We start from the raw sequence: 27,360 nt of genomic DNA, 5'->3' as shown, positions 1-27,360 counted from the left end.
ATACAACTTGTTGGAGATAAAATTTCTGGTGATTGGTGAAAATTAGTAATTGACAGCTGTGATTGGTGATCAAATGTGCTAGAAGTGTGTTGTTTAATTTCTTTCCTAAACTGAAGATGTGTTTAAATCCTGACCTCTCGTAGAACTTGACATCTTTCTGTCTTACCTATCCTAAAAAAGGTGCTGCTCCAACACCTGAAACCACTGGTATTTTACCATTCATGGCAGTGCCTCCCCCCTCCCCCCTTAAATTTCCTGCTATTACCCCAGCCAGTTTCCCCTTCCCTTTCCTGTTGAGATGTAGGTCGTGCCTGGTATAGGCCCACCTACTGAGAGAATTAACAGGAACCACGCCAATATGAGCCCCCGCACCCGACCCAAGCAGCCGTTCCAACTCCAAATTAACTCTCCCAACAAGAGAGTTCAAATGAGGCCGGTCATGGCGTTTCAGGACAGATACAGATTCAACATTGGTGTGAATTTGGTCCACGGCCAGTGTGCCTCCATGAATCCTGGAAGTGGCATGCTAATACAGGCAGCCAGCTGGGCAGTTATATGATAAACTCTGTACAATTTCCAGAATCTTATTGGAATCAGTGATTGAGGTAGCATATTGGTAAGAAACTGTACTTGCATTTGAGAAGAATACTGCAAGTAAGAAGGCGGGTTGGCAGAGAGAGAGAGAGAGAGAGAGAGAGAGAGAGAGAGAGAGAGAGAGAGAGAGAGATACCCCACATTTCAGCTTCACTAGTAACTGGCAGCGCTGGGATAAGTGCCATTGCAATTCCAAAATATCCTCAGCATACGTAAGATAACATGAAAATACACACTAAATGTTTTATGTGCACCCTGAAGTACATTTTACAGACAGGCACAGCTGACTGACACTATTGGCTGGTATGTCACGTGATATTTTGTCTTTTGCTACTGCACATCACCCTAGCACACACCTTTGTACATGCACATGGCTCCAGTAACATACTACAGGTAATGAGATCCCGGAATAGAGAGAGATAATCTCAAAATTGCATGGTGCAAATGAAGAAGAAAAAATACAGGAAGATTGAGTGAGGGGGGGTTTAAGTGAGCAAAAGTTATTGGTGGGGAAGAATAGAAGGGAAGTGGGGAATAGAAAGAATTAAGTCAGGCTGATACTAATAAATGGATAGAGAGAGATTGCAGGATATAAAAAAGGAAAAAGGATTGATCTTAGATGGCTAAGAGTGAGAATCAAGAAGAGCAAAGATGGAAAGAAAGTGTTCATTTATGTACTGTTATGCTACATAGTGTATTTAGCAATGTATTGTATGTTGTTGTTGAAAGCAGAATGTCTGTGGCTATTTGTTGTTACTCAGAGCTTAATAGTGGTTAGTCTAATACAAATATTTGGACAAAACTTGCAGGTCTTTTTATATAACACATGTATGATATTCAAATATGTATGTTAGTAGCTGGTCTCAAGTATGTGTTATGGGTGGAGAATCATAACTGTTCTCATGTGTATGAATTGTTAGGGATAGAATTGTGTTTAGGGATGTTATACTGTATTTGAAGTATACTGTCTTTCATGACTATTTATACTGAGTTGATGACTGATGGTAAAAAAGGTGTCTGAACTCGTATTTCAGTAGCTTCCATGTTATTAGCACTGAACACCTTGTAAAACAAATTATACAGCCTTATGAAATGTGTTGATTATTTTTTCCTTTGGAAATTCACTTTACGTACTATTTGCATATTTTTTTAGGTGGTGTAGTGATATTGCATGGTAAATGTGTTAATAAAAAATCAAAAAGATTGAAAAAATATGTGCTAATTAACATAAGTTTTGGTTTGATACAGACAGTGGTAATGGCAATTATTAAACTGATTTTCTTACACATACCTTGTATGTTCTTTATCCAATGTACCTTTTGTTCTATAGGCTTAGACTAAAAATAAGCAGTCTTCATAAAAAGAATTGTTTTAGTAATTCTTTGATGAATGTTTCAAAACTTACTACCGATAATTAAATTGACATCATGCATTTTAACACTTAGATGACAGTCCTTTAAAGTCCAAGGGATTTACTGGTGGTGAATAGAATTTAAATTACCACAATACAAAATATAATTCTTTATTTTCAGTTCTGTTCAGTTCAGAACGGAAAGACCGTCCTTGTTAGGAATTCAGCGATTTTACAAGTTTTGGTAATAGGAAGACATGAAATAGCTGCAAGAACATGCAAGAAGTGTTCTACATGGCCATCTTTGTCAAATGATCATCATTAACATGTAATTATTAGATTTGCTGTTACAGCATGAAAATATCATCCTAGTAGGTGCATAGTTAAAACAATTGAATTTGCATATACTACAATTGTTATGGCTAACACATTTTACATGAAATGTCTTGTACATAAAAGTATGTATAATGAGTCAGAATTAACACACACAGACTTGTGACTGAAATGAAATTAAAGAGAAATTTGTTTTCATGCAGTGTCAAAATGATTTTTGTAAACAAATTCCTTAATTATTGGCTGTTTGCTTAATTCACCAGTTTTGTCACATATGGAAAGAGTGGGTGGGTATGATAGCTGAAGGTTTGGCTTCGAGGATTCTTTCCCAGTGCATGTGCATAATTCTCAAGTAGTTATTAGTAATCATGACATAGTACAATTACTACTATTGGTGGCGGTGGTGGTGGTGGTGGTGGTGGTGGTGGTGGTGGTGGTGGCAATAACACTATACTTTACTTGAAGGTGCAAAAAAAAGATAATTAATATATGCATAACAAAGATACATGAAAATTCCGGTCCGTTTAATACATTCTGTCACTGTACCCATTGAATAAATTTACCAAAATATTTACAGTGTTTTTAATTGTGAGGCTGACAAAGTTTCAAAGGCCCCTACAGCAGCAGCTGTATATAAATACCTATATACAAAAATTCATCATTAACCACTTTTGTGATTAATGTGTGATGGGCTCTAAATGGAGCTTTATGAACTTAAAAATAAGTTATTATTCAATCATTTCCTGGAACAAAATAATTTATTTTCATGTGAAATGTCACAGGTTTGCTGCATATTTTCGAAGTTTCTCTTCGTGCTTTCTCTTGAGCTCAAGTTTCCAAGCTTTTTTGGATATTTCTCCATTGTTGTCATAAATATTAAGTGATTTTTGTGGAACATTTCTGGTGTGATCTTTGTGAAAATTTCTATTTTGTAGCTCTGCTGAGTAATCATCATACTTTGATTGGTTGGATTTTTGTGCTGCCTTTTCTTTGTGCTTATAGTTAATTATGCCATCCTCCCTCTCATCAGATTTTCTGTTTGTGGTAGGTACAATTTTTTTTCGTCCTGCATCATTGTCTTGTACATTAACCACTTTCAAAGGTTTTGATTCCACCGCTGTAATGTTATAGGATGATGGCAGGTCTGTGCTATTGTTAATATCACTTTTGAGTTTGTTGCTGCTGTCAGTCTGTTCTATAAAATTTACCTTTCTTACTGATTCCTGAGACATATCAGGTAACTTATATGTGTTACCATATGCTGATACGACATTAGAAATGTCTGTTTTTGTTGTTGCATTTTTTTGTGGCTCTCCCGGTTCATTGTCAGCGTATGATGGAAGCTTTTCTGATTGAGGTATTACTGAAGTCTTCAAATTACTCCTAATAGTTTGCTGAATTTGATATTTTTCATTCTTTTGTTTGCGCAAGGCTTTTCCAGAATCAAATTGTTTTTTGAGCTGAACTTTTTTGTATGCCTTCAAATATTTTCTTGATGTACAGCGTAATTGTTTTCGTAAAGTGTGGAAAACAGTCCAGTTTTTATATTTCTTAGGCGTATTGCATCGTGGGACAACTTTCTTGTCATACACGTATTCCTCATGGTCTGTCTTGCACATGCTGCCCTTATCGTAATGGAAGTCACAGAACTTCATAACCTTCTGCTTTACTTTATTAATTGCTACTGGCTGCCAGTCTGACATTGCACATGAACAGTGCCAAGGATTGCCATCAAGACGTATCATTTTTGCGGGAACATTCCTGAAGAAACCAGTGGGTAATTCAGTGAGGTAATTGTTATGAAGTAAAAGTTCCTTTAGGGATGTCTGTTGATCGAAAAGATTTGGTGGCAGTGATTCTAAAAAGTTATTAGACAAATCAAGATGAATTAAGGAGTATAAACCGTAAAAGGCATCCATAGAAATTGTTTTCAGGTTGCAGTGGTTGAGAACAAGTCTTTCAAGTTTTCGCACCTCAAGAAAAGCATCATATGACAGGGCATTAATTGTGCCCGTCATTTCAAGATCTGTAAGTTTTGGCATTCCTCTAAGCAGTTCCCTTTCCAGCAGAGGAACCCCAACGTTATATATATTCAATTTTTTTAATGCCTGTAATCCTACAAAAGAATTAGGTTTTATATCTAATGTAGATCCATCTCCTCCAATATACAGTACAGATGTTGCATTCATAATTTCAAATGTACTGGCAAAGATTGCTTCTAGAGGATTGTGCTTGAAATTAGCAGTATGAAGTTTGGGGAAAGGAGGTAAAGATAGTTCAGAGAGATGTGAAAAATTATTATGAGACAAGTCCAATTTCTCTAATTCAAGAAGTCCCGCAAGACAAGTACTGTGCAGGTTTAGTAATTTATTTCGTGCAAGAGAGAGAGTTTTTAGATTAGGTGTTCCATGAAATGCAAATTCTGGAAGAAATAGAAGATGATTTCTTTCTAGTGAGAGATACTCAAGGGAACTGAGCCCTTCAAACATTTCCCAGTTTACCTTATGCAGTCCACAATTAACTATTCTCAAAAATACAAGCTGTGATAAGCCAGCAAATACTGACAAGCCGGCATTGTTTTGCTCCTTGATGTATTCACTATATGGAAGAATTTCATTGTCACTGGTATCTGGAGCTATAAATGACACAAAATGTTGATTAGCATTATCATTCGTGCTAAAATACTGTTCATTTTCCAATGAGTAACCCTCAGAAAGTTTGTTTAAATTAATATCAAATATAGAATTTGGTATTCCAATTGACTGAGGGGTATTTTTTTTAACTTCGCCACGTAATTTCACATTTTGTAAGTTCACATACTGTAATGATGTTAGATGTTTCATGACGTTATCATGTAATATTATTTCACCATCGGCACTATTTATGTCAGTGTTTCGCCTTCGTACTCTGCTATGATACTTTGTATCTTCATCCTTGTCGTACCCCAAGACCTCAAGCACTATTAAATTTTGGAAGCCATTTGTGTGCTGGAACTCCAGACTTATATTTCCAGTGTTGCTGCCTTGTAGTAAAGACAGTACCTGAAATAAGACATTGAATTTCATTTGAATCACATATATTTCACAGAAAATAAAATAAGCATTTCTTGTATAATAGGTGTTTGCTTCCACACTGTAAGGTTAGATAATTAAGTATATTTGGAGGGTGAAAAGAGAGAACTGTTACCAGTGAAAGATATGTGGTGTTTATCACTTTCAGAGGAACCTAAAATGCCAGAATGTAACTTGACTGCACATTATCTTTTGTGCAAACTTTAAACACAGAAGGAAATGATGCAAAACATAGTTTGTTTTTATGCCAAACATTATTTCGCCTCATTTAGCAGAGTCTGTGGACACAGTAGGCATGGTGTTGAGAAACAAATGTGTTAGTTCCATGTATGATGCTATTCCCACTCCATAGGAATTTTACGAAATTTTGGATAATGAGAAATACTTTGCTTGAAAAATGTGTTACCCAGATGCTGAGATTTTATCCAATGTGAGGAAAAAAGTGTTGTTGACATTGTAGCTCTCTTCCACTTTCACCCCGACCACCCTTCCAGTACTCAATTTTTGTATGTTCACAAGTTTTGATAGCAAAATGTTCAATGTTACTAAGCTGTGTCACATGTTCTTGGGAACAAAAAAAAAAGAATTTTTCTTTCAGGCAGGTATTGTTCTTCTGTACACTTTATAACTCTGTGGTTAAACTAACCATCATTCATCCTGATAGTTTCAGTATTTTAGTTGTTTTCAGTGATTTATTAGCCAAATGTAGGGAAGATGGATTGTGTTACTTTATTCCAGCCTGTTGACTGAGTTACAGCAAATTAAAAATGTATGCTGGTTCTGGACTCAAACCAAGAACCTTGCAAGGATAGTTCATTTATCAAAATCATTGCCCACAAGTGTTAAAGTTGCTAGTTGTATGTCAATTTCAACTGTGCTCTCTACAAGCCATTGTGAAGTGAAGTGCGTAGCAGAGAGTACTTAACATGATGCTGTCAGTTTGTTGTTCTTTTATACACTGCTCTTTTGTGGCACATCAGTGGGTATCAACTTTTGGTCTGGCATTCAGTTTTAATTTATCAGGAAGTTTCAAAACAAAACACAGTCCACTGCAGAATGTAAGATAAATTAGATTAGATTAATACTAGTTCCATGGATCATGAATACGATATTTCGTAATGATGTGGAACGAGTCAAATTTTCCAATACATAACATAATTAAGTTAATTTAACAACATACTTAAGTTAATATAACAACATTTTATTTTTTTGTGTGTTTTTATTTTTTTATTTTTTATAATTTTTTTTTTCTTAATTTATATCTAAAAATTCCTCTATGGAGTAGGAGGAGTTGTCATTCAGAAATTCTTTTAATTTCTTCTTAAATACCTGTTGGTTATCTGCCAGATTTTGATACTATTTGGTAAGTGACCAAAGACTTTAGTGACAGTATAATTCACCCTTTTCTGTGCCAAAGTTAGATTTAATCTTGAATAGTGAAGATCATCATTTCTCCTAGTATTGTATTTATGCACACTGCTATTACTTTTGAATTGGGTTTGGTTGTTAATAACAAATTTCATAGGAGAGTATATATACTGAGAAGCTGCTGTGAATATCCCTAGATCCTTAAATAAATGTCTGCAGGATGATCTTGGTTGGACTCCAGCTATTATTCTGATTACACGCTTTTCTGCAATAAATACTTTATTCCTCAGTGATGAATTACCCCAAAATATGATACCATATGCAAGCAATGAGTGAAAATAGGCGTAGTAAACTAATTTACTAAGATGTTTATCACCAAAATTTGCAATGACCCTTATTGCATAAGTAGCTGAACTCAAACGCTTCAGCAGATCATCAATGTGTTTCTTCCAATTTAATCTCTCATCAATGGACACCCCTAAAAATTTTGAATATTCTACCTGATTAAGGTCCATATTTATTAATGGCGTCATACCATTTACTGTACGGAACTGTATGTGCTGTGTCTTATCAAAATTCAGTGAGAGTCCGTTTACAAGGTACCACTTAGTAATTTTCTGAAAGACATTATTGACAATTTCATCAGTTAATTCTTGTTTCTCAGATGTGATTACTATACTTGTATCATCAGCAAAGAGAACTAACTTTGCCTCTTCATGAATATAGAATGGCAAGTCATTAATATACACTCCTGGAAATGGAAAAAAGAACACATTGACACCGGTGTGTCAGACCCACCATACTTGCTCCGGACACTGCGAGAGGGCTGTACAAGCAATGATCACACGCACGGCACAGCGGACGCACCAGAAACCGCGGTGTTGGCCGTCGAATGGCGCTAGCTGCGCATCATTTGTGCACCGCCGCCGTCAGTGTCAGCCAGTTTGCTGTGGCATACGGAGCTCCATCGCAGTCTTTAACACTGGTAGCATGACGCGACAGCGTGGACGTGAACCGTATGTGCAGTTGACGGACTTTGAGCGAGGGCGTATAGTGGGCATGCGGGAGGCCGGGTGGACGTACCGCCGAATTGCTCAACACGTGGGGCGTGAGGTCTCAACAGTACATCGATGTTGTCGCCAGTGGTCGGCGGAAGGTGCACGTGCCCGTCGACCTGGGACCGGACCGCAGCAACGCACGGATGCACGCCAAGACCGTAGGATCCTACACAGTGCCGTAGGGGACCGCACCGCCACTTCCCAACAAATTAGGGACACTGTTGCTCCTGGGGTATCGGCGAGGACCATTCGCAACCGTCTCCATGAAGCTGGGCTACGGTCCCGCACACCGTTAGGCCGTCTTCCGCTCACGACCCAACATCGTGCAGCCCGCCTCCAGTGGTGTCGCGACAGGCGTGAATGGAGGGACGAATGGAGACGTGTCGTCTTCAGCGATGAGAGTCGCTTCTGCCTTGGTGCCAATGATGGTCGTATGCGTGTTTGGCGCCGTGCAGGTGAGCGCCACAATCAGGACTGCATACGACCGAGGCACACAGGGCCAACACCCGGCATCATGGTGTGGGGAGCGATCTCCTACACTGGCCGTACACCACTGGTGATCGTCGAGGGGACACTGAATAGTGCACGGTACATCCAAACCGTCATCGAACCCATCGTTCTACCATTCCTAGACCGGCAAGGGAACTTGCTGTTCCAACAGGACAATGCACGTCCGCATGTATCCCGTGCCACCCAACGTGCTCTAGAAGGTGTAAGTCAACTACCCTGGCCAGCAAGATCTCCGGATCTGTCCCCCATTGAGCATGTTTGGGACTATATGAAGCGTCGTCTCACGCGGTCTGCACGTCCAGCACGAACGCTGGTCCAACTGAGGCGCCAGGTGGAAATGGCATGGCAAGCCGTTCCACAGGACTACATCCAGCATCTCTACGATTGTCTCCATGGGAGAATAGCAGCCCGCATTGCTGCGAAAGGTGGATATACACTGTACTAGTGCCGACATTGTGCATGCTCTGTTGCCTGTGGTTCTGTCAGTGTGATCATGTGATGTATCTGACCCCAGGAATGTGTCAATAAAGTTTCCCCTTCCTGGGACAATGAATTCACGGTGTTCTTATTTCAATTTCCAGGAGTGTATATTAAGAAAACAAGGGACCCCAGTTTGAGGAATGTGCTGATCTTTGCATATTATGAGAACTGCTTATTTCAAGTTTCTGCACTCTTCCAGTTAGGCACGAATTAAACCATTTGTGCACTGTCCCACTCATGCCACAATACTTGAGCTTGTCTAGCAGAATTTCATGATTTACACAATCAAAAGCCTTTGAGAGATCACAAAAAATCCCAATGGGTGGTGTTCAGTTATTCAGATCATTCAAAATTTGATTGGTGAAGGCATATATGGCATTTTCTGTTGAAAAACCTTTCTGGAAACCAAACTGACATTTTGTTAGTACTTCATTTTTACAGATACGTGAAGCTACTCTTGAATACATTACTTTCTCAAAAAATTTGGATAAAGCTGTTTGAAGGGAGATTGGACAGTAATTGTTAACATCAGATCTATCCCCCTTTTTATGCAAAGGTATAACAATAGCATATTTCAGTCTATCAGGGAAAATGCCCTGTTCCAGAGAGCTATTGCACAGGTGGCTGAGAATCTTACTTATCTGTTGAGAACAAGCTTTTAGTATTTTGCTGGAAATGCCATCAATTCCATGTGAGTTTTTGCTTTTAAGCAGGTTTATTATTTTGCTAATTTTAGAGGGAGAAGTGGGTGAGATTTCAATTGTATCAAATTGCATAGGTATGGCCTCTTCCATTAACAGCCTAGCATCTTCTAATGAACACCTGTATCGTACTATATCCACAACATTTAGAAAAAGATTATTAAAAATATTTTCAACTTCTGACTTTTTGTTCGTAAAGTTTTCATTCAATTTGATGGTAATACTGTCTTCCTGTGCTCTTGGTTGACCTGTTTCTCTTTTAATAATATTCCAAATTGTTTTAATTTTACTATCAGAGTTGCTGATTTCAGACATGATACACATACTTCTGGATTTTTTAATAACTTTTCTTAATATAACACACTAGTTCTTATAATGTTTGATAGTTTCTGGGTCACTACTCTTTCTTGCTGTCAGATACATTTCCCTTTTCCGGTTACAAGATATTTTTATACTCTTAGTAAGCCATGGTTTCTTTAGAGTATATTTAACTATTTTCTTGGGGAAGCAGTTTTCAAATGCATTTACAAAAATGTCATGAAATAAATTATATTTTAAATTGGCATCAGGTTCACGGTACACCTCATCCCAGTCTAATTGCTGTAGGCTTTCCCTGAAATTTGCAATTGTTAAATCATTGACTGAACGTACTACTTTGGAGGACTGTTTAGAATTGCTGAATGGAGCTATGTCATATATTGTAACTAGCTGTGCACTATGATCAGAAAGACCATTCTCAACAGGCTGAGCATTTATCTGGTGTCTTGGTCTATAAAGAAGTTACCTATCAGTGAGCTGCTATCCTTTACCACCCGAGTAGGAAAATCAATAACGGGTGTCAAATTGAAAGAACCGAGTAATACTTCAAGGTCATTTTTCCTATTACCCTCTTTCAGAGAATCTACATTGAAGTCCCCACAAATAATAATTTGCTTTCCCCTGTCTGACAGATAGCACAACAAGGAGTCCAAATTTTTCAGAAATAGATGAAAATTTCCTGATGGGGACCTGTATACAGTTACAATTATAAATGTGCCTGTATTTAATTTAAGCTCACAGGCACATGCTTCTATATGTTTCTCTACACAAAACTTTTTTGTTTCTATACTTTTTGCACAATGATAACTTTTGGCATATATGGTAACTCCTCCTTTCTCCGTATTTTCTCTAATTACATGTGCAGATAGCTTATATCCACTTACATTTACCTTACCCATATCAGTAACAGTGTGATGCTCAGACAGGCATAGTATATCTATTTCATCCTCAGCTTCTAAATCTTCTAAACAAACCAGAAGCTCATCTATTTTATTCTTTAAACTCCCATTATTTTGATGAAATATACTTACATTATTTTTAATTATACTTTTATGAGAACGTTTCCTTATTCTAACATTTGCAGTACTCTCCTGTCTGAATTTCTCATTGTGCTTAGGCCTAGTTCCTATAGCAGTGGTCTCATGGTGTTCAGAGAGGCAGATTATGTCAACTGGGTTGGGTGACTTTAATTCATCAATGCATTTACCTAGGACTGAGATACAACTTGTTGGAGATAAAATTTCTGGTGATTGGTGAAAATTAGTAATTGACAGCTGTGATTGGTGATCAAATGTGCTAGAAGTGTGTTGTTTAATTTCTTTCCTAAACTGAAGATGTGTTTAAATCCTGACCTCTCGTAGAACTTGACATCTTTCTGTCTTACCTATCCTAAAAAAGGTGCTGCTCCAACACCTGTAACCACTGGTATTTTACCATTCATGGCAGTGCCTCCCCCCCCCCCCCCCCCCCCTTAAATTTCCTGCTATTACCCCAGCCAGTTTCCCCTTCCTTTTCCTGTTGAGATGTAGGCCGTGCCTGGTATAGGCCCACCTACTGAGAGAATCAACAGGAACCACACCAATATGAGCCCCCGCACCCGACCCAAGCAGCCGTTCCAACTCCAAATTAACTCTCCCAACAGGAGAGTTCAAATGAGGCCGGTCATGGCGTTTCAGGACAGATACAAATTCAACATTGGTGTGTCTCGATGCCGACGCAATCTTTACCAGGTCACACTCTATACTGTACCCAGGATCTCTGTCGATACTGTTCCCTGGCCCTCCCACAATAACCATGGTGTCTTCCATGGTAAATCCTTTACAGAGTGAACCTAAATCCTCTGTCACCTGATCCAGACTAGCACTTGGTTTGAAAAAATTTGTGACCGGGTATTCTGGTCCTAATTCCTCCCGCAGAAGTTGGCCTACACCTCTGGCATGAGACATGTCTAACAACAAAAATATGTTGAGAAACCTTACTAATGAACTTGGATGACATAAAATTGTGCATGGAAATGAGGAATATGTTAAGATCTGGCGTCCACAAATATACGTAGCTTTGGTGAGAACATAAGGTGTGTTGAGAGATATCTTTTTCAAAGTTGCTATGAAATTAGCCATTCACCTGCTCAGTACACATAATTGCTCCTGGAGTCACAAGCCACTTGTATTGTCAGAGAAATCTATCAACCATATAAGAAGACACTCAATCTGAGATTTCTATGGTAAAATTAAAATATTAGCAAAAATAAGTATTGAAAATGGCTGTTGGTTGAAAGCAGGGGCTGTGATCAAGACAAAGTATTTTATGCAAGTGAAATTCAGTCCCAGTTTATAAAGAGTAATTCATCGAAACTATTACAAAAATACGTGAAAAAATTATCTGCAGAGTTCTGCAGCTACTGGGAATTTTGTGACTATCATGAAACTCCCAGTGAAATTTCTATTTACAGTAATTCATGTTAAGGAAACTTTGTGTGCAGTAAATGAAAATCTGTTCAATTGTATCTCTGAGATTTAGTGTCGAGAGATCTCATAACAGTATGAAATTAAGCAGTCAGTTTGCCGCACTTGTATACACTGTTCTTTTGTGCAACCTCGATGGATATCTCATTCCTCTCGATCTGAGCTGGTCTTGTCATAATACATTCATATTTTTCATATCCAGTCTCTTCTTTGTAGTTCAGACTATTTTAAATTGAACCAAACAGACATACTCACCAAAAAAGACATCTTTTACCACAGCAAAATCATCAGACACCCTGAGGTTTTCAGAAACTATTCAGTTTGAGCATCTCATTAACACAGTCTTCAGGCCTCTGCATGTTTAAGACAACAATACGTGTAGTATATGTCAAGACATACCATTAATTGGCATTACAGAAAATGAAGTATAACAATAAAAGTTCTTAAAACCTACAAAATGCAACATGCAGTGTTCAGAAGAGTACCTGTGCACGCAAATCTGCAACGAAGCAGAATATGTACAGATACTGGTTAACTTCAGAACAAACTACTTTGACACAACAGAATTATAATAGAACATGACAAACATTTAAAAAAAGACAATATTGAAAATCAGGTGTACAGATGAATAAATCTTGTGTAGTTTTTTTAAATAATCAGTGGCTCATGTAGATGAGAATTGCCATAGTTCTTAGGAAAAACAGTCTTCATTCATCAAAATATCCACGGGTATGCTGCCGGTCTATAGTGTTCAACGGGCATACTATGGACTGGCAGCATACCCGTGGATATTTTGATTATCAAATACGCCGGGAGAAACTCAAGAATCACAGTCTTCATTCAAATTAAAAGTCAAAATTTGACCTATGATGTACACAGTAGTGTGAATATCTTTTGCCCAAGTAATATCGTCACTAGTGATACTTGAGAATAGTTGTCAGAATACCAAAAGCCACAACCAGAGGCAAAACCCAATGGCTGACAGATTACTAAGAGAGTAACGATAAGCAAAGAACTTTAGCAGTACTCACCCTACTTTTAGCCTGGTCCATCCCCACACTAGCTTCTGCGAAACAGTTTGCTGTGCGTTAGTCAATATTTGGATAGGTTTTGTCATTCTGTAAATACATAGATAGCCTATATTCCTACAGGAATAGTAATAACATGGTGAACTGAAATATTCAGGGGACTCCTCATGGTTAATATGGTATTTGGGGTTCCTTGCTTATCCCCCTAGTATTTGCCTGTTGATTAATTGATGTTTAAAAGACTCTACGTCACATCTTTTTATTTTTAGATTTGATATATAACATTATGCCACCTAGGTATTTTATAAATACTCCTCACAAGTTCTTTGCTTATCGTTATTCACTTGGTAATTTGTCGATTGCTGCGTTTTGCCTCTGGTTGCGTTTCTTTACATTCTGGCACCTAATACTCATATATCAATAGTGGTGATATTACTTGGGCAATAGATATGCACACACTACTGTGTACTTATAGGTCAAATAGTGACTTTTAATTTGAATGAGGATTGTTTCGCATGAGAACTATGGTGATTCTCATCTATATGAGTTATGAAATTTTTTTTATAAAAAAACTAGACAAGATTTATTCGTTTATGCACCCAGTATTGAGTACTGCCTATTTTTTGTAATGTTTGGCATCTTCTATATTGGCTCCATTATGTCAAAATAGTTGGTTTCAATGCAAACCAGTATATGTGCATATTCTGCTTTGTTGTGCTGTGTGTGTACAGGTATTCTTCTTACTGTTGCATTTTGTAGGTTTCAAGGGTATTTTATACTACGCTTCATTTTCTGTAATGTCAACTAGTGGTATACTTTGACATGTACTCATTGTTTTTAACATGAAGGGTCTGAAGGTGGGGTTAATGAGATGCCAAAATAGGTCATGTAAATAAAATAATAAGTTCTGAAATCATTAGGCTGGTTTTTTTTAATCTGACTGGCCAGTGTCCCGTAACCGTGACAGATCAACAGAGATTAAGAAAGGCATCTTGTCAACTTTTACTTTAGTTTCCTTAGAAAAGGAACCTATGGATTGAGAAATTTGGGGGAGAGAGAGAGAGAGAGAGAGAGAGAGAGAGAGAGAGAGAGAGAGAGAGAGAGAGAGAGTGTGTGTGTGTGTGTGTGTGTGTGTGTGTGTGTGTGTGTGTGTGTGTGTGTGTATGGAAATTTTAAGCAGCTTGTGAGGAATCTGGATTCGTTACTGTGCAATCTGTCGGACAGGTGCTAGTGGTTAATAGTCTGTGGTGACTTCAGTGCAGAGTTTTTAAAGGATTATGATAGGAAAAATGATCCGGAAACTTTAATTAGACCCTACAATTTGATACCAGTAATTAAGTTTACAGTACAAGTGGATAAAGACAGTAGGACTCTAGTAAATAATGTTTTCCTCGATGTAGCTCAAAGCAAGAAAGCAATTTTTTATGCAGTAATAAATTGTCTCTCTGATTATGATGTACAATGTGTTAGGATAAATAACATAATGCTGTACAGTATGAATACACGTCAGTGGAAATGAGTTAGAATAATTGATGACTCCAGGACGAATGTTTTTAAGAATAGTTTACAAGCGATGACCTTGTATGAAATTTATAATGAACCAGACCCTAACATACAACTTAACCTATTTCATGATAAATTCACATAATTGTTTAGAAACGGCTTTCTGCGTAAGCTAACCAGAAAGGAAATTAAAGTGCCATGTGAAAAAACCATGGATCACTAGAAGGATTAAAGTATATTGTGAAAGGAGAAAGGAAATATATCTGCTGGTAGGAACAAGTAGAGATCCTGCTGTAGTTGCAAACTACAAAAACAACTCAAAATTACTAAAAAGGTTATTAAAAATTATGAATTATACACATTATGTTACAAATCAGTAATTCTGACAACAGACTTGAGGGTATATGGAATGTAGTGAAATGAGAGACAGAACAACCAGTCACAGAGTAGGATAACATCACAACTGAACTGAGTGGAAGGACTATAAATTATGAATGTATTCAATAATAATTTTTTAAATGTAGTAGATAGCATAGAGACAAACAGGCCAAGAGAAAAATCACAGCAATATGTTAAAGTAACTCGTATAAAATTCAGTCATATGAATGTATCACTAACTTCTGCTTCTGAAATCAAGAAAATTATACATTCTCTAAAAAATGAAAGCTCATCTGGTTTTGATGGTGTCTCCAATAGAGTACTAAAGATTTGTTTCCACATAATATTTCCGGTCTTATCTGAAATATGTAATGCATCACTACGTCAAGGCATTTTTCCAGAGAAACTGAAACCCCTCTTTAAGAAAGGTGATAAGAAATATGACAGCAACTGCTGATCAGTTTCACTGCTAACGTGTTCGAAAATTTTTGAGAAGGTGGTGTATTCTAGAACAGTATCTCACCTTAGCAACAATAATATCCGCAGCAAATCACCGTTTGGGTTTCAGAAGTGTTACTCTACTGACTGTGCCATTTATGTGTTCTCCACTCTTGTTCCTCATTTGTGAACTATCTTCCGTGTAACATACAACAAGCAAAATTAATTCTTTGTGTAGATGACACTAGTATTGTAATCAATACTAGCATACATGCAGAATAAAAAGCCATGCGGGATTAGCCGAGCGGTCTACGGCACTGCAGTCATGGACTGCGTGGCTGGTCCCGGCAGAGGTTAGTCCTCCCTCGGGCATGGGGGTGTATGTTTGTCCTTACGATAATTTAGGTTAAGTAGTGTGTAAGCTTAGGGACTGATGACCTTAGCAGTTAAGATTTCACACACATTTGAACTTTTTTTTTTATTTTAACAGAATAAAAAGAAATGGTAAACAATGTTCTTAAAACTATCATTGATGGGTTTTCTGCTAATGATCTTCCTCTCAGTTTTAAGAAGGTACAACATATTCAGTTTTGCATGTTTAGGGGTACTACACCAATGAGAAATGTAGCACTGGGTGAGGAAATAATAGATAGATGGAAACTTCAAAATTCTTAAGTGCCCATACTGACTAGAATTTAAATTGGAAAAAACACATATTGGAACTCTTAAAACAACTTAATTCAAGTACATTTGCACACAGAATCATTGAAAATCTAGGGGAGGCACAAATTAGTATTTTGTATATTTTCATTCATTAATGACATATGGAATAATGTTCTGGGACAACTTAGCTTTAAGAAAGAAAGTCTTCATTGTGGAAAAACAAGCTGTTAGAATATTATGTGGTGCTCACCCACAATTATCTTGTTGACATATGTTTAAGGAGTTGGGCATTGTGGTTACTGTTTCATAGTATATTTATTCCCTCATGAAATTTGTTGGAAATAAACCACTACAGTTTGAAAGTAATAATGATGTACATAATTACACTACCAGAAGGAAAAAGTCATTCATTTCTCTACATTAAGGTTGTCTTTAACACAAAAATGGGTGCACAATGCTGGAACAAAAATTTAAAAATTTTTGCTCACCCACCCAGTGATATGAAATTTCTGACAGACAGCAAAGTAAAACTTGTGAAGAAACTGAAAAAGTTGCTCTTTGACAACTTCTTCTATTTTGTAGAAGAATTTCTATTATTGTAATGTGTAAAAGGTAGTGGGTAGCAATTACTAACTCCTATCTGTATATTTAAAGAAATATAATAAAGATAAAAACATGTAACTGATTGTCAAATTAATTTGCAATGTGAATATAAAATGACTAGTTTTACGTGATTACTATTCATTGTGCAAAATGATCCAGGGAACATGAAACCAACTGACTAATAGGAATACTTACTTGAACATCAGTAGGTATTTGTCTGAAGAGATCATGGAGATCAGCCTCAGCTGGCAATACACACATAGCCATTTTGAGTAATACATTCTCATAGTCTGGTGTCTCGTCTGGTGGATACATGTCTTCTTCATAAAATGCCTAAATTAAGATATAAGACATCAGTTACACTCGTTTTTTTTTTTATTTACTGTGTGTGCATCAAATAATAAAAATAATTATAATTATACTTATAATGGAAGACATGAAACTGTATGGAAAGTCTGAAACTGAAATTCTCCCTCTGACACATACAGTCCGAATCGTAAGCAGTGATATCAGCATTGAATTTGGCTTAGACAAGTGTGTCACATTAGCACTAAAGAAGAGCAAAATCTCAAATGGCATTGAAGAAAAACCAAATCACAAAGTGGAGGCATCAAAGTACGAAATGGACAAGTGCTCTCAAGCCTACAGATACATAGGCATTTTGAAATTGGATTTCATCAAGAATGAGCATGTAAAAAATGTGGTCAACGAAGTGTACACTCAGAGGTTCAGTAAAATTTTGAAAAGCAAACTGAATGGCGGCAATATAATCAAGGTACCCAGTGCCTGGGCCATACTTAGCATCAGATACTGCAGGGATTGTGAACGGGACAGTAGTAGATTTACTTAGTTTGGACAGGAATAAAAGAAAACCCATGACAGTTAAGCAAGCACTCCACCCTTGCAGTGACGTTGTCAGGCTAAACTTGCTCAGAAAAGCAGGCAGTAGATGACAGTAGATAACAGAAAAAGAGAAACAAGTATTGTCAGACTATGTGGAAGATAGGAAATAATTAACTCTGACTGAAGTTACTAACAACAAGATGAAATGATTGCATGGCATAATTGGGTGGTAAACCCCATCTGTAGTTTTTTGTCATCCTGGTTGAAGTCTTTCTAATTGATGACACTTAGCTGATTTGTACATCTTAGTGAACTTCAGACGGCTTCTAGAATACAGCAAACCAAGAATCAGTACCTGAAGGCTGTACTCCAGTGTTGGACTGACAGCGTGTGCAGTAAAGCATCTCTTGGGCTGTGTTTTTGAAGAAGGTTGAAAGCAAAATATTTAAAGAAATATCTTATCATGGTTCACCAATGGAACACTGGACAAGACTAATTTTTGCTGCCCAAGAACAAGTCAATAAGTCATCAGAACTAATGTCGTAAAAGCCAGAATCGAGAAAGCAGCACAAGGCCAAAATTGCAGACTCTGTAAAGAGACTGACGAAACAGTTGATCGTATTTTGAGCTGCTACAAAGAGATTAGACTGATTACAAACATAGGCATGACAACGTGACATAAATGATCCACTATAACTTTTGTCAATTTTACATCTGCTGGTTGCAAGCAAATGGTGGGACCACAAAGCAGAAAAATTTGACTGAAACAAACATGCCAAATTACTGTGGGACTTCAGACTCAAGAAATTGTGGATCATTGACATTGTAACTCTAGGTGATAGCAAAATCAGTAAGAGACAGCTTGAAAAACTTGGCACATATGAGGACTTGAAAAGTGGACTACTGCAATTCTGGCATAAACCAGTGAAAGTGGTCCCAGTGATTCTCTGTATACTGGTAAGAGTGCCAAGAGATGTTAGAGGCACTTGAAAACCACTGATACTGGTAATCTATCCATCAACCAGCTGCAGAAAGCAACTTTACTGGAGTTTATGTGAATGATCCGCCAATACATAGTGCTGTCCTGGGTGCTTTGGAAGTGTCAGACTAGTGATAAAATACAAAATCCAGCACTTTGAACTCATTTGCTGTGGTTGATGTTATAAACCATATGAATAATAATAGTAATAATATATAGTGAGTGCTTACTTCTACTCCCTCATACTTCTACTTTTACTCCTTCTTGTTCTTATTCAACCTATACTGTATGGAGTTGCCTCCATCAGGATACATTTTTGAATAAAGTGCTTATAATGCTAATAACTAATGGAATTGGTTATATGATGTATCTTGTTATTATACACTAAAAAAAATCCCAAATGCAAGGAGGAGTTGTGGGAGACAAACAAAAGTTGGTAGGTTTCTTTCTAAATATGAACGATGATGTCTATTCATATTTAACACCTGGTGCATAAGGGTGGATGTAGTAGCACCCTTCTGAGAGTGAAAATCAGGTATGCTTTAAATATGCGCTGTAACGGTCAGGACAGTAAAGTTATCCTTGAGCTTGGACGTAGTGAGTTGATGTTAGTAAAGAATGCCTTCAAAGTGACAAAGATGCCATTATCAGCAACTCACTAATTTTGAACCAGATCATGTAATAGGGTTAGGAGAGGCCGGATGTTGCGTCTGCAATACTGCAGAAAAACTTGGCAGAAATGTAGGCACTCTACATGACTGCTGGCAGTAGTGGTCACGGAAGGTACAGTCTCAAGAAGCCCAGCCTCCATACAGCGACATGGCAGTACCGAAAGGGAAGACAGTCGTGTTCGGCAATTTGAGCAGCAGTTGGCACCACAGTGACACGATGAAATGTTACAAATCGGTTACTTCAAGGACTGCTCGAGCTGGACACCCTGTAGTGTGTATTTCACCGACTGCAAACCACCACTGTTTTTGACTTCAGAGGAGATACGTTACATTTTCTGATGAAAGTCAATTCTGCCTCTGTGCCAGTGGTGGCTGTCTGGGGGTAGGAGACGGCCTGGTGAGCACCTGCAGCCACACTGTCTGCAGCCTAGACACGATGGACCTACACATGGAGCTGTGGTCTGTGGTGTGATTTTGTATGACAGCAGAACCACTATTGTGGTTATCCAACGCATCCTGACTGCAAATTTGTACATCAGTTTGGTGATTCAGCCTACTATGGTGCCATTCATGAACAGCATTCCAGGGGATGTTTCCAAACAGGATAATACTCTCCCACATCCCGTTGTTCTTACCCAACATGCTGTACGTAGTATCAACATGCTGCTTTGGCCTGCTAGATCACCAGATCTGTCTCCAATCGACCACGTGTGGGTCATCATCTAACAACATATCCAGCGTCGTCCACAGCCAGCATTAACCATCACTATATTGACCTACCAAGTGCAACAGGCATGGAGCTGCATCCCATAAACTGATATTTGGCACCTGTATGATGCAATGCATACTAGTTTGCATGATTGCATTCAAGAGTCTGGAGGTTATACCCCTAATTCATGCACCAGCATTTCATATTTACAATGGTTTTTCTCATGCGTATGCTAACCTGTAATATTGCATGGTTAATCACTTACATATATTACCTAGACAAATGTATTCCCAAAATTTCATTACTCTATGTTAATTGTTTCTTGGTTCTGGATTTGTTTTCTGTCACTGTATATTGGTAGTTTCATGCATTGTAGATGAAGTGAATGCTTTTTGGTGTGTGTGTGTGTGTGTGTGTGTGTGTGTGTGTGTGTGTGTGTGTTTTTCATTCTCAGGTGTAACATACTTCTGTTCTTATGTCAGGTACTTTTTTTTTCCAAAGTTAATTGCTGTATTAGAAAACTGCAAAAAGCACATTATTACAGACAGTGCACTTTACACTTTACTTCATTTTTATTTATTTATTTAATGTGTAGTCAAGTTTGTCATTGTGTTTAATGAATTACCCATATTTTCACCTGTGTCTGAAAATTGACTTTTTTAGGTGTTATAACTAAGAATCTTTGAACAAATGAACAATTTAAAATACTTCATTGATTTGGACATTTTGCAGCTTTGACTGAATCCACATCCGATTAGGCTGATTAATTAATGACTAACAAGTGACCATTCTCATGCAGAAATCTGGTATAATATTTTTATCATCATCATTTGACACTTGGTTTAATGAATATCAATAAGCAAGGAGTATTATCTGTAGACAGTATCACACTAAACAGAAGAGACTTTTAGCAGGAAATATACATACGAAATAAGTTTTTTTGATTGTAGTTATCTTACCCTTGACTGAAAGTTTTCATCGTGGATGGTACAGTGGAAGTATGTGGCTAGTCATAAAGTTTTAATTGTGATTTCAAAAAAATAAATTTACACAGGTCCCCCCCCCCCCGGATACATGTCTGCAGTCCTGGTACACACATGAATACCTGCACCACTAGAGGAGCCAAAATGAGATGGTGCAGTCCATTGGTAAATTGGCGTATCGTGCAGTGAAAATGCTGCAGCTGTGTTAGGCCAAGTCAGAGTACTTCTTTAGCTGCTGAAAATGAATTATCACACCATACTCCACTTTGTCAGTAGGCTGCACTGTCTTCTTTTTTACTCTTTAGTTGCATGCTACAGTACTGTCACACACAGATTTCATGTGTACAGAGACTGCAGACATTTATTTGCAAACAAACAGAAAGTTAATCAAGTAATTGTTTTTAAAGGTGATGAATAAAGCTTTGTGAGTACTTCTTATATACTCGTATTTAGAGATTGCATCCAAAATTCCAGAGAAACAATATTTCATAAATAACTTGGAATAATACAGAAGTCGGTCACCTACTTTAAAAGATATTTATACTGAATTTTCTTTATCACTCATCAACTACTGACTAACAATTAAAATAGTATAGAAACTACATCTGGGGTCAGCGGTGCTTTCAGGTTGTAGTCCAATAATTTGAGAATAATTTTACCTCATTGTTTTGCTTGGATGTTTGCAGTAGTCTTGTCTCTTGGTGATGATTTCCTCTTTGTTTGAGCCAGCGGTGGAGTGACAAGTCTTTAAATAAGGTTAAGTGGCAAGTACATGCTGTTGGACAAGAATGTCCCCATGTATTTGGTTCATTTTTTACCTGGAACATTAGAGAACTGTTAGTCTATGTAAAATAAAAGATAATAAATTTTTCCACAGTCACTGATTTTCGCATTGTGAGCTGATTTTGGCAATGTAACATTTTCAAGAGCTTACTCTCAAACTGATGTATAACATATATTACATACAATGTTTGATGTCATATGCTTCAAAATCTGTGGGCCAGTCTATGTTACTTACATGGCTGTATGTTGTCCTCATAATTTCACAAAGTCATTGCGGGTGTATGCAAAGTAAGTCTGTCATTTTCATGTGCAGTTACTGGTGTAGTAAATGCGAATGAGAAAAATATTACATACTCATCGACCATTTTAATAACACTACTGGTAATTGTTGATAAGTATGGAACATTGTTTTTGTTCGCGACTACTGTACAAGCACTTGTGCATGAAAAATATAGATGTACATCGTATACACCCACTTACAGTGACTTTGTAAAATTTTGAGGCTACGGTTTTTACTCAGTAGTAATATGGACTGGCCCATAAATTTTGAAGCATATTACACTGCACACATCATATATTGTGTGTAATACATTGGCTTCAGTGTAAGCAATTGAAAATGGTAAGTTGCCAGAAAAGCTGATAATGTGAAAGTAAATGACTGTGATCCTATATGAAATACTTCATTGTCCCAATGGTTTAGTGTTTCAAGTGACCTATTAAAAATGCACAAAAGTTATTATGGAGGAGAAATACCATGGTTTCCATTCACGTGCCTGTCATTTTTTATATATTTTTTAAGATTTAGTCAAAGATGATGTGACTTACCAAACGAAAGCGCTGGTACGTCGATAGACACACAAACAAACACAAACATACACACAAAATTCAAACTTTCGCAACCAACGGTTGCTTCGTCAGGAAAGAGGGAAGGAGAGGGAAAGACCAAAGGATGTGGGTTTTAAGGGAGAGGATAAGGAGTCATTCCAATCCCGGGTGCGGAAAGACTTACCTTAGGGGGGAAAAGGACAGGTACACACACACACACACACACACACACACACACACACACACACACACACACACACACCATCCGCACATACACAGACCGTGTACGTGCGGATGGATATGTGTGTGTGTGTGTGTGTGTGTGTGTGTGTGTGTGTGTGTGTGTGTGTGTGTGTATACCTGTCCTTTTTTCCCCCCTAAGGTAAGTCTTCCCGCTCCCGGGATTGGAATGACTCCTTATCCTCTCCCTTAAAACCCACATCCTTTGGTCTTTCCCTCTCCTTCCCTCTTTCCTGACGAAGCAACCGTTGGTTGCGAAAGCTTGAATTTTGTGTGTTTGTTTGTTCGTGTGTCTATCGACGTGCCAGCACTTTCGTTTGGTAAGTCACATCATCTTTGTTTTTAGATATATTTTTCCCACGTGGAATGTTTCCCTCTGTTATATTTAAGATTTAGTCAGTACGGTATAAAGCAATTTGGAAGAAAGTAATATAATGGTGAGCTAATTTTATTTAAATCTATTAGTGAGGAAACATTTCATCAATTTGTAACAGATACTAATTGTTGCGAAGTTAATCTACATGGTTACTTGTTTCTTTTTGTGCTTATTCTCAGAATTGTTGTAGAGCAGCTGTTCTTTGAAATAAAGGTAATTCATTCATATCAGCTTGTGGTAATGGGCGTTTTTGTCTGCAGTGTTGTAAATGTTAATAATAATGCAGCTATACATCCAGTCATATTGCAGCAGTGAAATATCATTTTCTTACTTCATTAATAATAATCATGTTTTAGAAAACATTAAACATCTTGTCTCTCTGATTTTGTTATTCACCATTGTTCTCTAGCAGCCAATGTGCTTTTGTTAGAATAACGGTCAGCAACTTGTAAGATATTGTAGGATGTGCCATAAAATGTTACTTTGATTGAAGTGAAGTGATTGTGGTAAATACAGTACAGTTATTAAGTGCTTGACATAATGGGGCTAATGTAATGAGTTATGGTGCCAGTTTTGGAAGAAATTCCAGTAATCTTGTAGCTCTTAGAGGTGTGAATTCAGGGATAGTCATAAAAATAGAGTATTAGTGAGTGAGAATTGGCTGGAACCAAGACAAATATTACAGTGAGCAGCAGCAAAAGTGTCATATTTTGATGATACCTTGTATCAAAGGAAAGCCCATTAAATTCCTATGAAGAGAGGTGCTGTACACTGACAGTGCTGCTTGCTCCAAGAGTAAGTGGAAAATGATTAAATGCTCTAAAACTTCTCTCTCTCTCTCTCTCTCTCTCTCTCTCTCTCTCTCTCTCTCTCTCTCTCTCTCTCTCTCTCTCACACACACACACACACACACACACACACACACACTTTTAATTCATATAAACCCTTGACCAAGAATACATTCTTGTTTCTTAGTTCTCTCTTAGCTTCCTGGCCCATTAATAGACATATCCAGGAGGCTTTTATTTATGTTCTAAAAATCAAGGAGCTGTGTGCACTATGCTGTTCATGGGTGCATCATGCATAATTTGTGAGCTGAGCTGTTGTCATTCACATACTGACACAAGTGCTTTTATTTTAGAAAAAAGCACATTGGATGACCATAATAAAAACTGAAAGATACTCGTAATAGAATACACTGTACTTGAAAATTAAATTTTATTTTAATATATCTACTGTAAATTGTATAGATGTACTTTACATGAAAAATATAATGCTGTAATTTATCATCACAAACAAGGACAACAATATAAGAAAATCTTACAGTGTGCAGTGCAGATAACTTTGTGACAAGGAGAGATGACAGCCTATAACCACATTTGTTCTTCCATGTAAAATATTCATGGATATTTGATGTCTTTTGAACCAAAACTAACATGTAAGGGACATCTTTTGGTTTTAGCTCACATCAATAAACTGTATAAAGAAAATTATGTTGAAATTGTTTGTGTGAGGTCATATGTATCTCAGTATTTGGCAGCTTAATGTGCACAAGGTGTTCATACATTATATGATGCCTCTTTCAAAATATATATCTCAGGTGCTATTATGCATCAACGTACAGGATTCATTACAGTGAACTTGGCGCACAAGTACTTGAAGAGCACCTTTACCACTCCTTGGACACAGCTTAACTGACTGTCATTAGAGTGTAACCAGAGGCAGGCTAGTGTGATAAAGTTCATCATTTTCACTGAAAACATTCATATAATGCTTTGTGGTTGTTTGAGATTAAATTTTTTAGTGAAACATTTTTGTATCCGTGGTAGAACATAAATATAGTTCCTTTTTCTGCTTATGATATATTGCACCAAGATAGAGGCACTGTTGTATGAAATTGTTAACTAGGACTTTTTATGCTGCTGGAAGCATTCAAGAAACCAGGCACCTGTTTAATGTAGTCAAAGAATAAAAAATAGAATAAGTTACTTACAAGAGCAATGAGCAGCAGTATAAAGATGAGAGGCTGCCACATTTTCAACCAGTAAACTTCAACAACTCTAGTCTGTTACAAATTAGAGCAGGAAGCAGTTGTGGGTGGGGGTTGGTATCTTATCACTTCCTGTTGCCGCTGTGGAAGACCCCTGCCTTTGTTAATCAGTACATCCCACTCTTCTCCCTTCTCTTCTGTATTACTGATGTTTTATATAGACATGGGATTTGTTTTATCAACAAAGACTTTTTAATAAACTTTCAGCATTTGTTGAGATGATAAAAATGACTGGAAAAGCAAAATTCCTGCTAACAGGCAGATTATGAATGTTCAGTACATACATATTTGTCATTGAAAGTCATTCATTTATTGGGAAATATAATAGTGCTTCTGTGTAGCTGTCCATGGACACTTCTCATGTTGTAAATTGCATGTTGGTTTTTCACACTACTGCTTTAGTGCATAGATGAGAGTTATAAACTAAACATTGCATCTTTACTTAATAAAATTAACTAATACTTGTCACTCATGCAAAATTAACTGTAATAAATATTTCTAAATGGAATGTTAAATGAGCAAAAGGAACCACCACCACCACCACCACCACCACCACCACCACCGCTAGTTGTTTCTAGGGTGAAATATTTAGTGCTAGATAAAAAGTAGGAATGCCCTCCTAAGCTTTTGAACTCTCCTAAACTTTCTGATGTTTAAACACACTGAAGTACACATACTAGTGATGTAATGTTTACCAAAAGCATTCAGTTGTTATGGTTCACTATCTCCTTCAAATTGCATAAAATCAGCACACAATTGCAAAAGACATTTGGTCTCCTGAAATCAAATCAAGAAGTAAAATGGTTAATGAACATCCTGTACTTGCACATAAAGTACATTTGTTGTCTGAACATCTTTTGTGCAAAAATGCTTTTGTAAGCAGGAATGTTAGAAAGGTACTTGAGAGATAAATTTGGCTGTTGTTGTTTAGCAGTCATGTAATAATTTAGTATGAAGTGAAGTTACACATATCTTATATTTTGTATCTGCAGTATTTTCTCTGTCTCGTTAGGTCTGAGTTGAAGTGGTTATTTCGGAACTTCTCAGGATGTTGTGGTACTTAATGCTGTAAGTGTCTGCAAGGCTAATGAATGTATTATGTAGATGACATGCCTTACACACACAGGTACCTTTGCAATGAAGTAGACAAGTTTCTGTGGAACAAAGTTATTTTTTCACCCACTCTGAACAACAAGTAAAACTGGAGTGGGCAGGGTTTTCTGACAATAACTTCTGATAAATAAAGATTCATATTCCTGGAATATCTCTCTCTCTCTCTCTCTCTCTCTCTCTCTCTCTCTCTCTCTCTCTTTCTCTCTCTCTCTGTGTGTGTGTTTTGTATTGAACATTTCAATAACTGAACAAGAGGAACTTACTTTTCTTTAAATTGGTAGCACTGACATGGTACATGTATTCAAACAAGAATAATGGAGAATTGAGTTAAGAAAACAGAAAGAGAATGAAAAAGTTTTCTATGCAAGAGAAGACACAGAATGTATTGTAGCTGAAAATACTGAAATAGGTTACATTTGTTCAGCACATGTAACAATACTCTCCACTGGAAACAGGAATTTTGAGAAACAGGAACTGTTGGATTATGATGATAAAAAAAATACTAAAACTGCAAATTATCCAGATTAATTTAAAAAGAAATTCATTTTTACAGCAGTGAGACAGATGAACATATGAACCGGTGGCTCACGATGTTAGGCAAATATGCTTATGCCTGTAGTGTTCAAGACAGTTACTACTTCATGTTATTCTGTTAGAGGATCGCACTCAGTTGGGAACAGCTTGCAGTGATTATGCTGCAACATTCTGAGAATGGCATATCATGACAGCCTTTTCAGATGTAACCACATTTCATGTATATGATTAAGTGAAGTTGTGCAGGCACTGAGTTTAGAGGATTGAAAATCCATGTGCTATGGTGCTCTCTGATCTGGCTTCTGTAGGCCATTGTTAAACCCACAGTGACTTGTATCTTTGTTCTTAAACATTCCGTCAAATTACACGATTCCAGAGCTGCCACAAGGAAT

At 37.3% G+C, this 27,360-nt stretch overlaps 2 protein-coding genes across 2 annotated transcripts in view; one reads left to right on the top strand and one right to left on the bottom strand.

Annotated features, from left to right (window-relative positions):
- The window catches only part of LOC124554820 (congested-like trachea protein), a 160,806-nt gene that overhangs the window by 123,899 nt on the left and 9,547 nt on the right, over positions 1 to 27,360 (top strand). The gene's annotated exons all lie outside the window — the stretch shown is intronic.
- Positions 2,101 to 25,364, bottom strand: LOC124554819 (slit homolog 2 protein-like). The gene is made up of 4 exons (XM_047128482.1): positions 25,265 to 25,364; positions 21,707 to 21,865; positions 17,058 to 17,195; positions 2,101 to 5,319 (listed from the first exon to the last, which is right to left on the bottom strand). Exons 1-4 carry the CDS (start codon positions 25,304 to 25,306, stop codon positions 3,055 to 3,057), a joined length of 2,604 nt encoding a protein of 867 aa, XP_046984438.1. The 5' UTR covers positions 25,307 to 25,364; the 3' UTR covers positions 2,101 to 3,054.

Source organism: Schistocerca americana, chromosome X (assembly GCF_021461395.2).
Source record: "Schistocerca americana isolate TAMUIC-IGC-003095 chromosome X, iqSchAmer2.1, whole genome shotgun sequence".
Classification (NCBI taxonomy): Eukaryota; Metazoa; Arthropoda; class Insecta; order Orthoptera; family Acrididae; genus Schistocerca; species Schistocerca americana.
The sequence above is the reverse complement of the archived record's forward strand: the minus strand, read 5'-3'. Positions and strand labels throughout refer to the sequence as shown.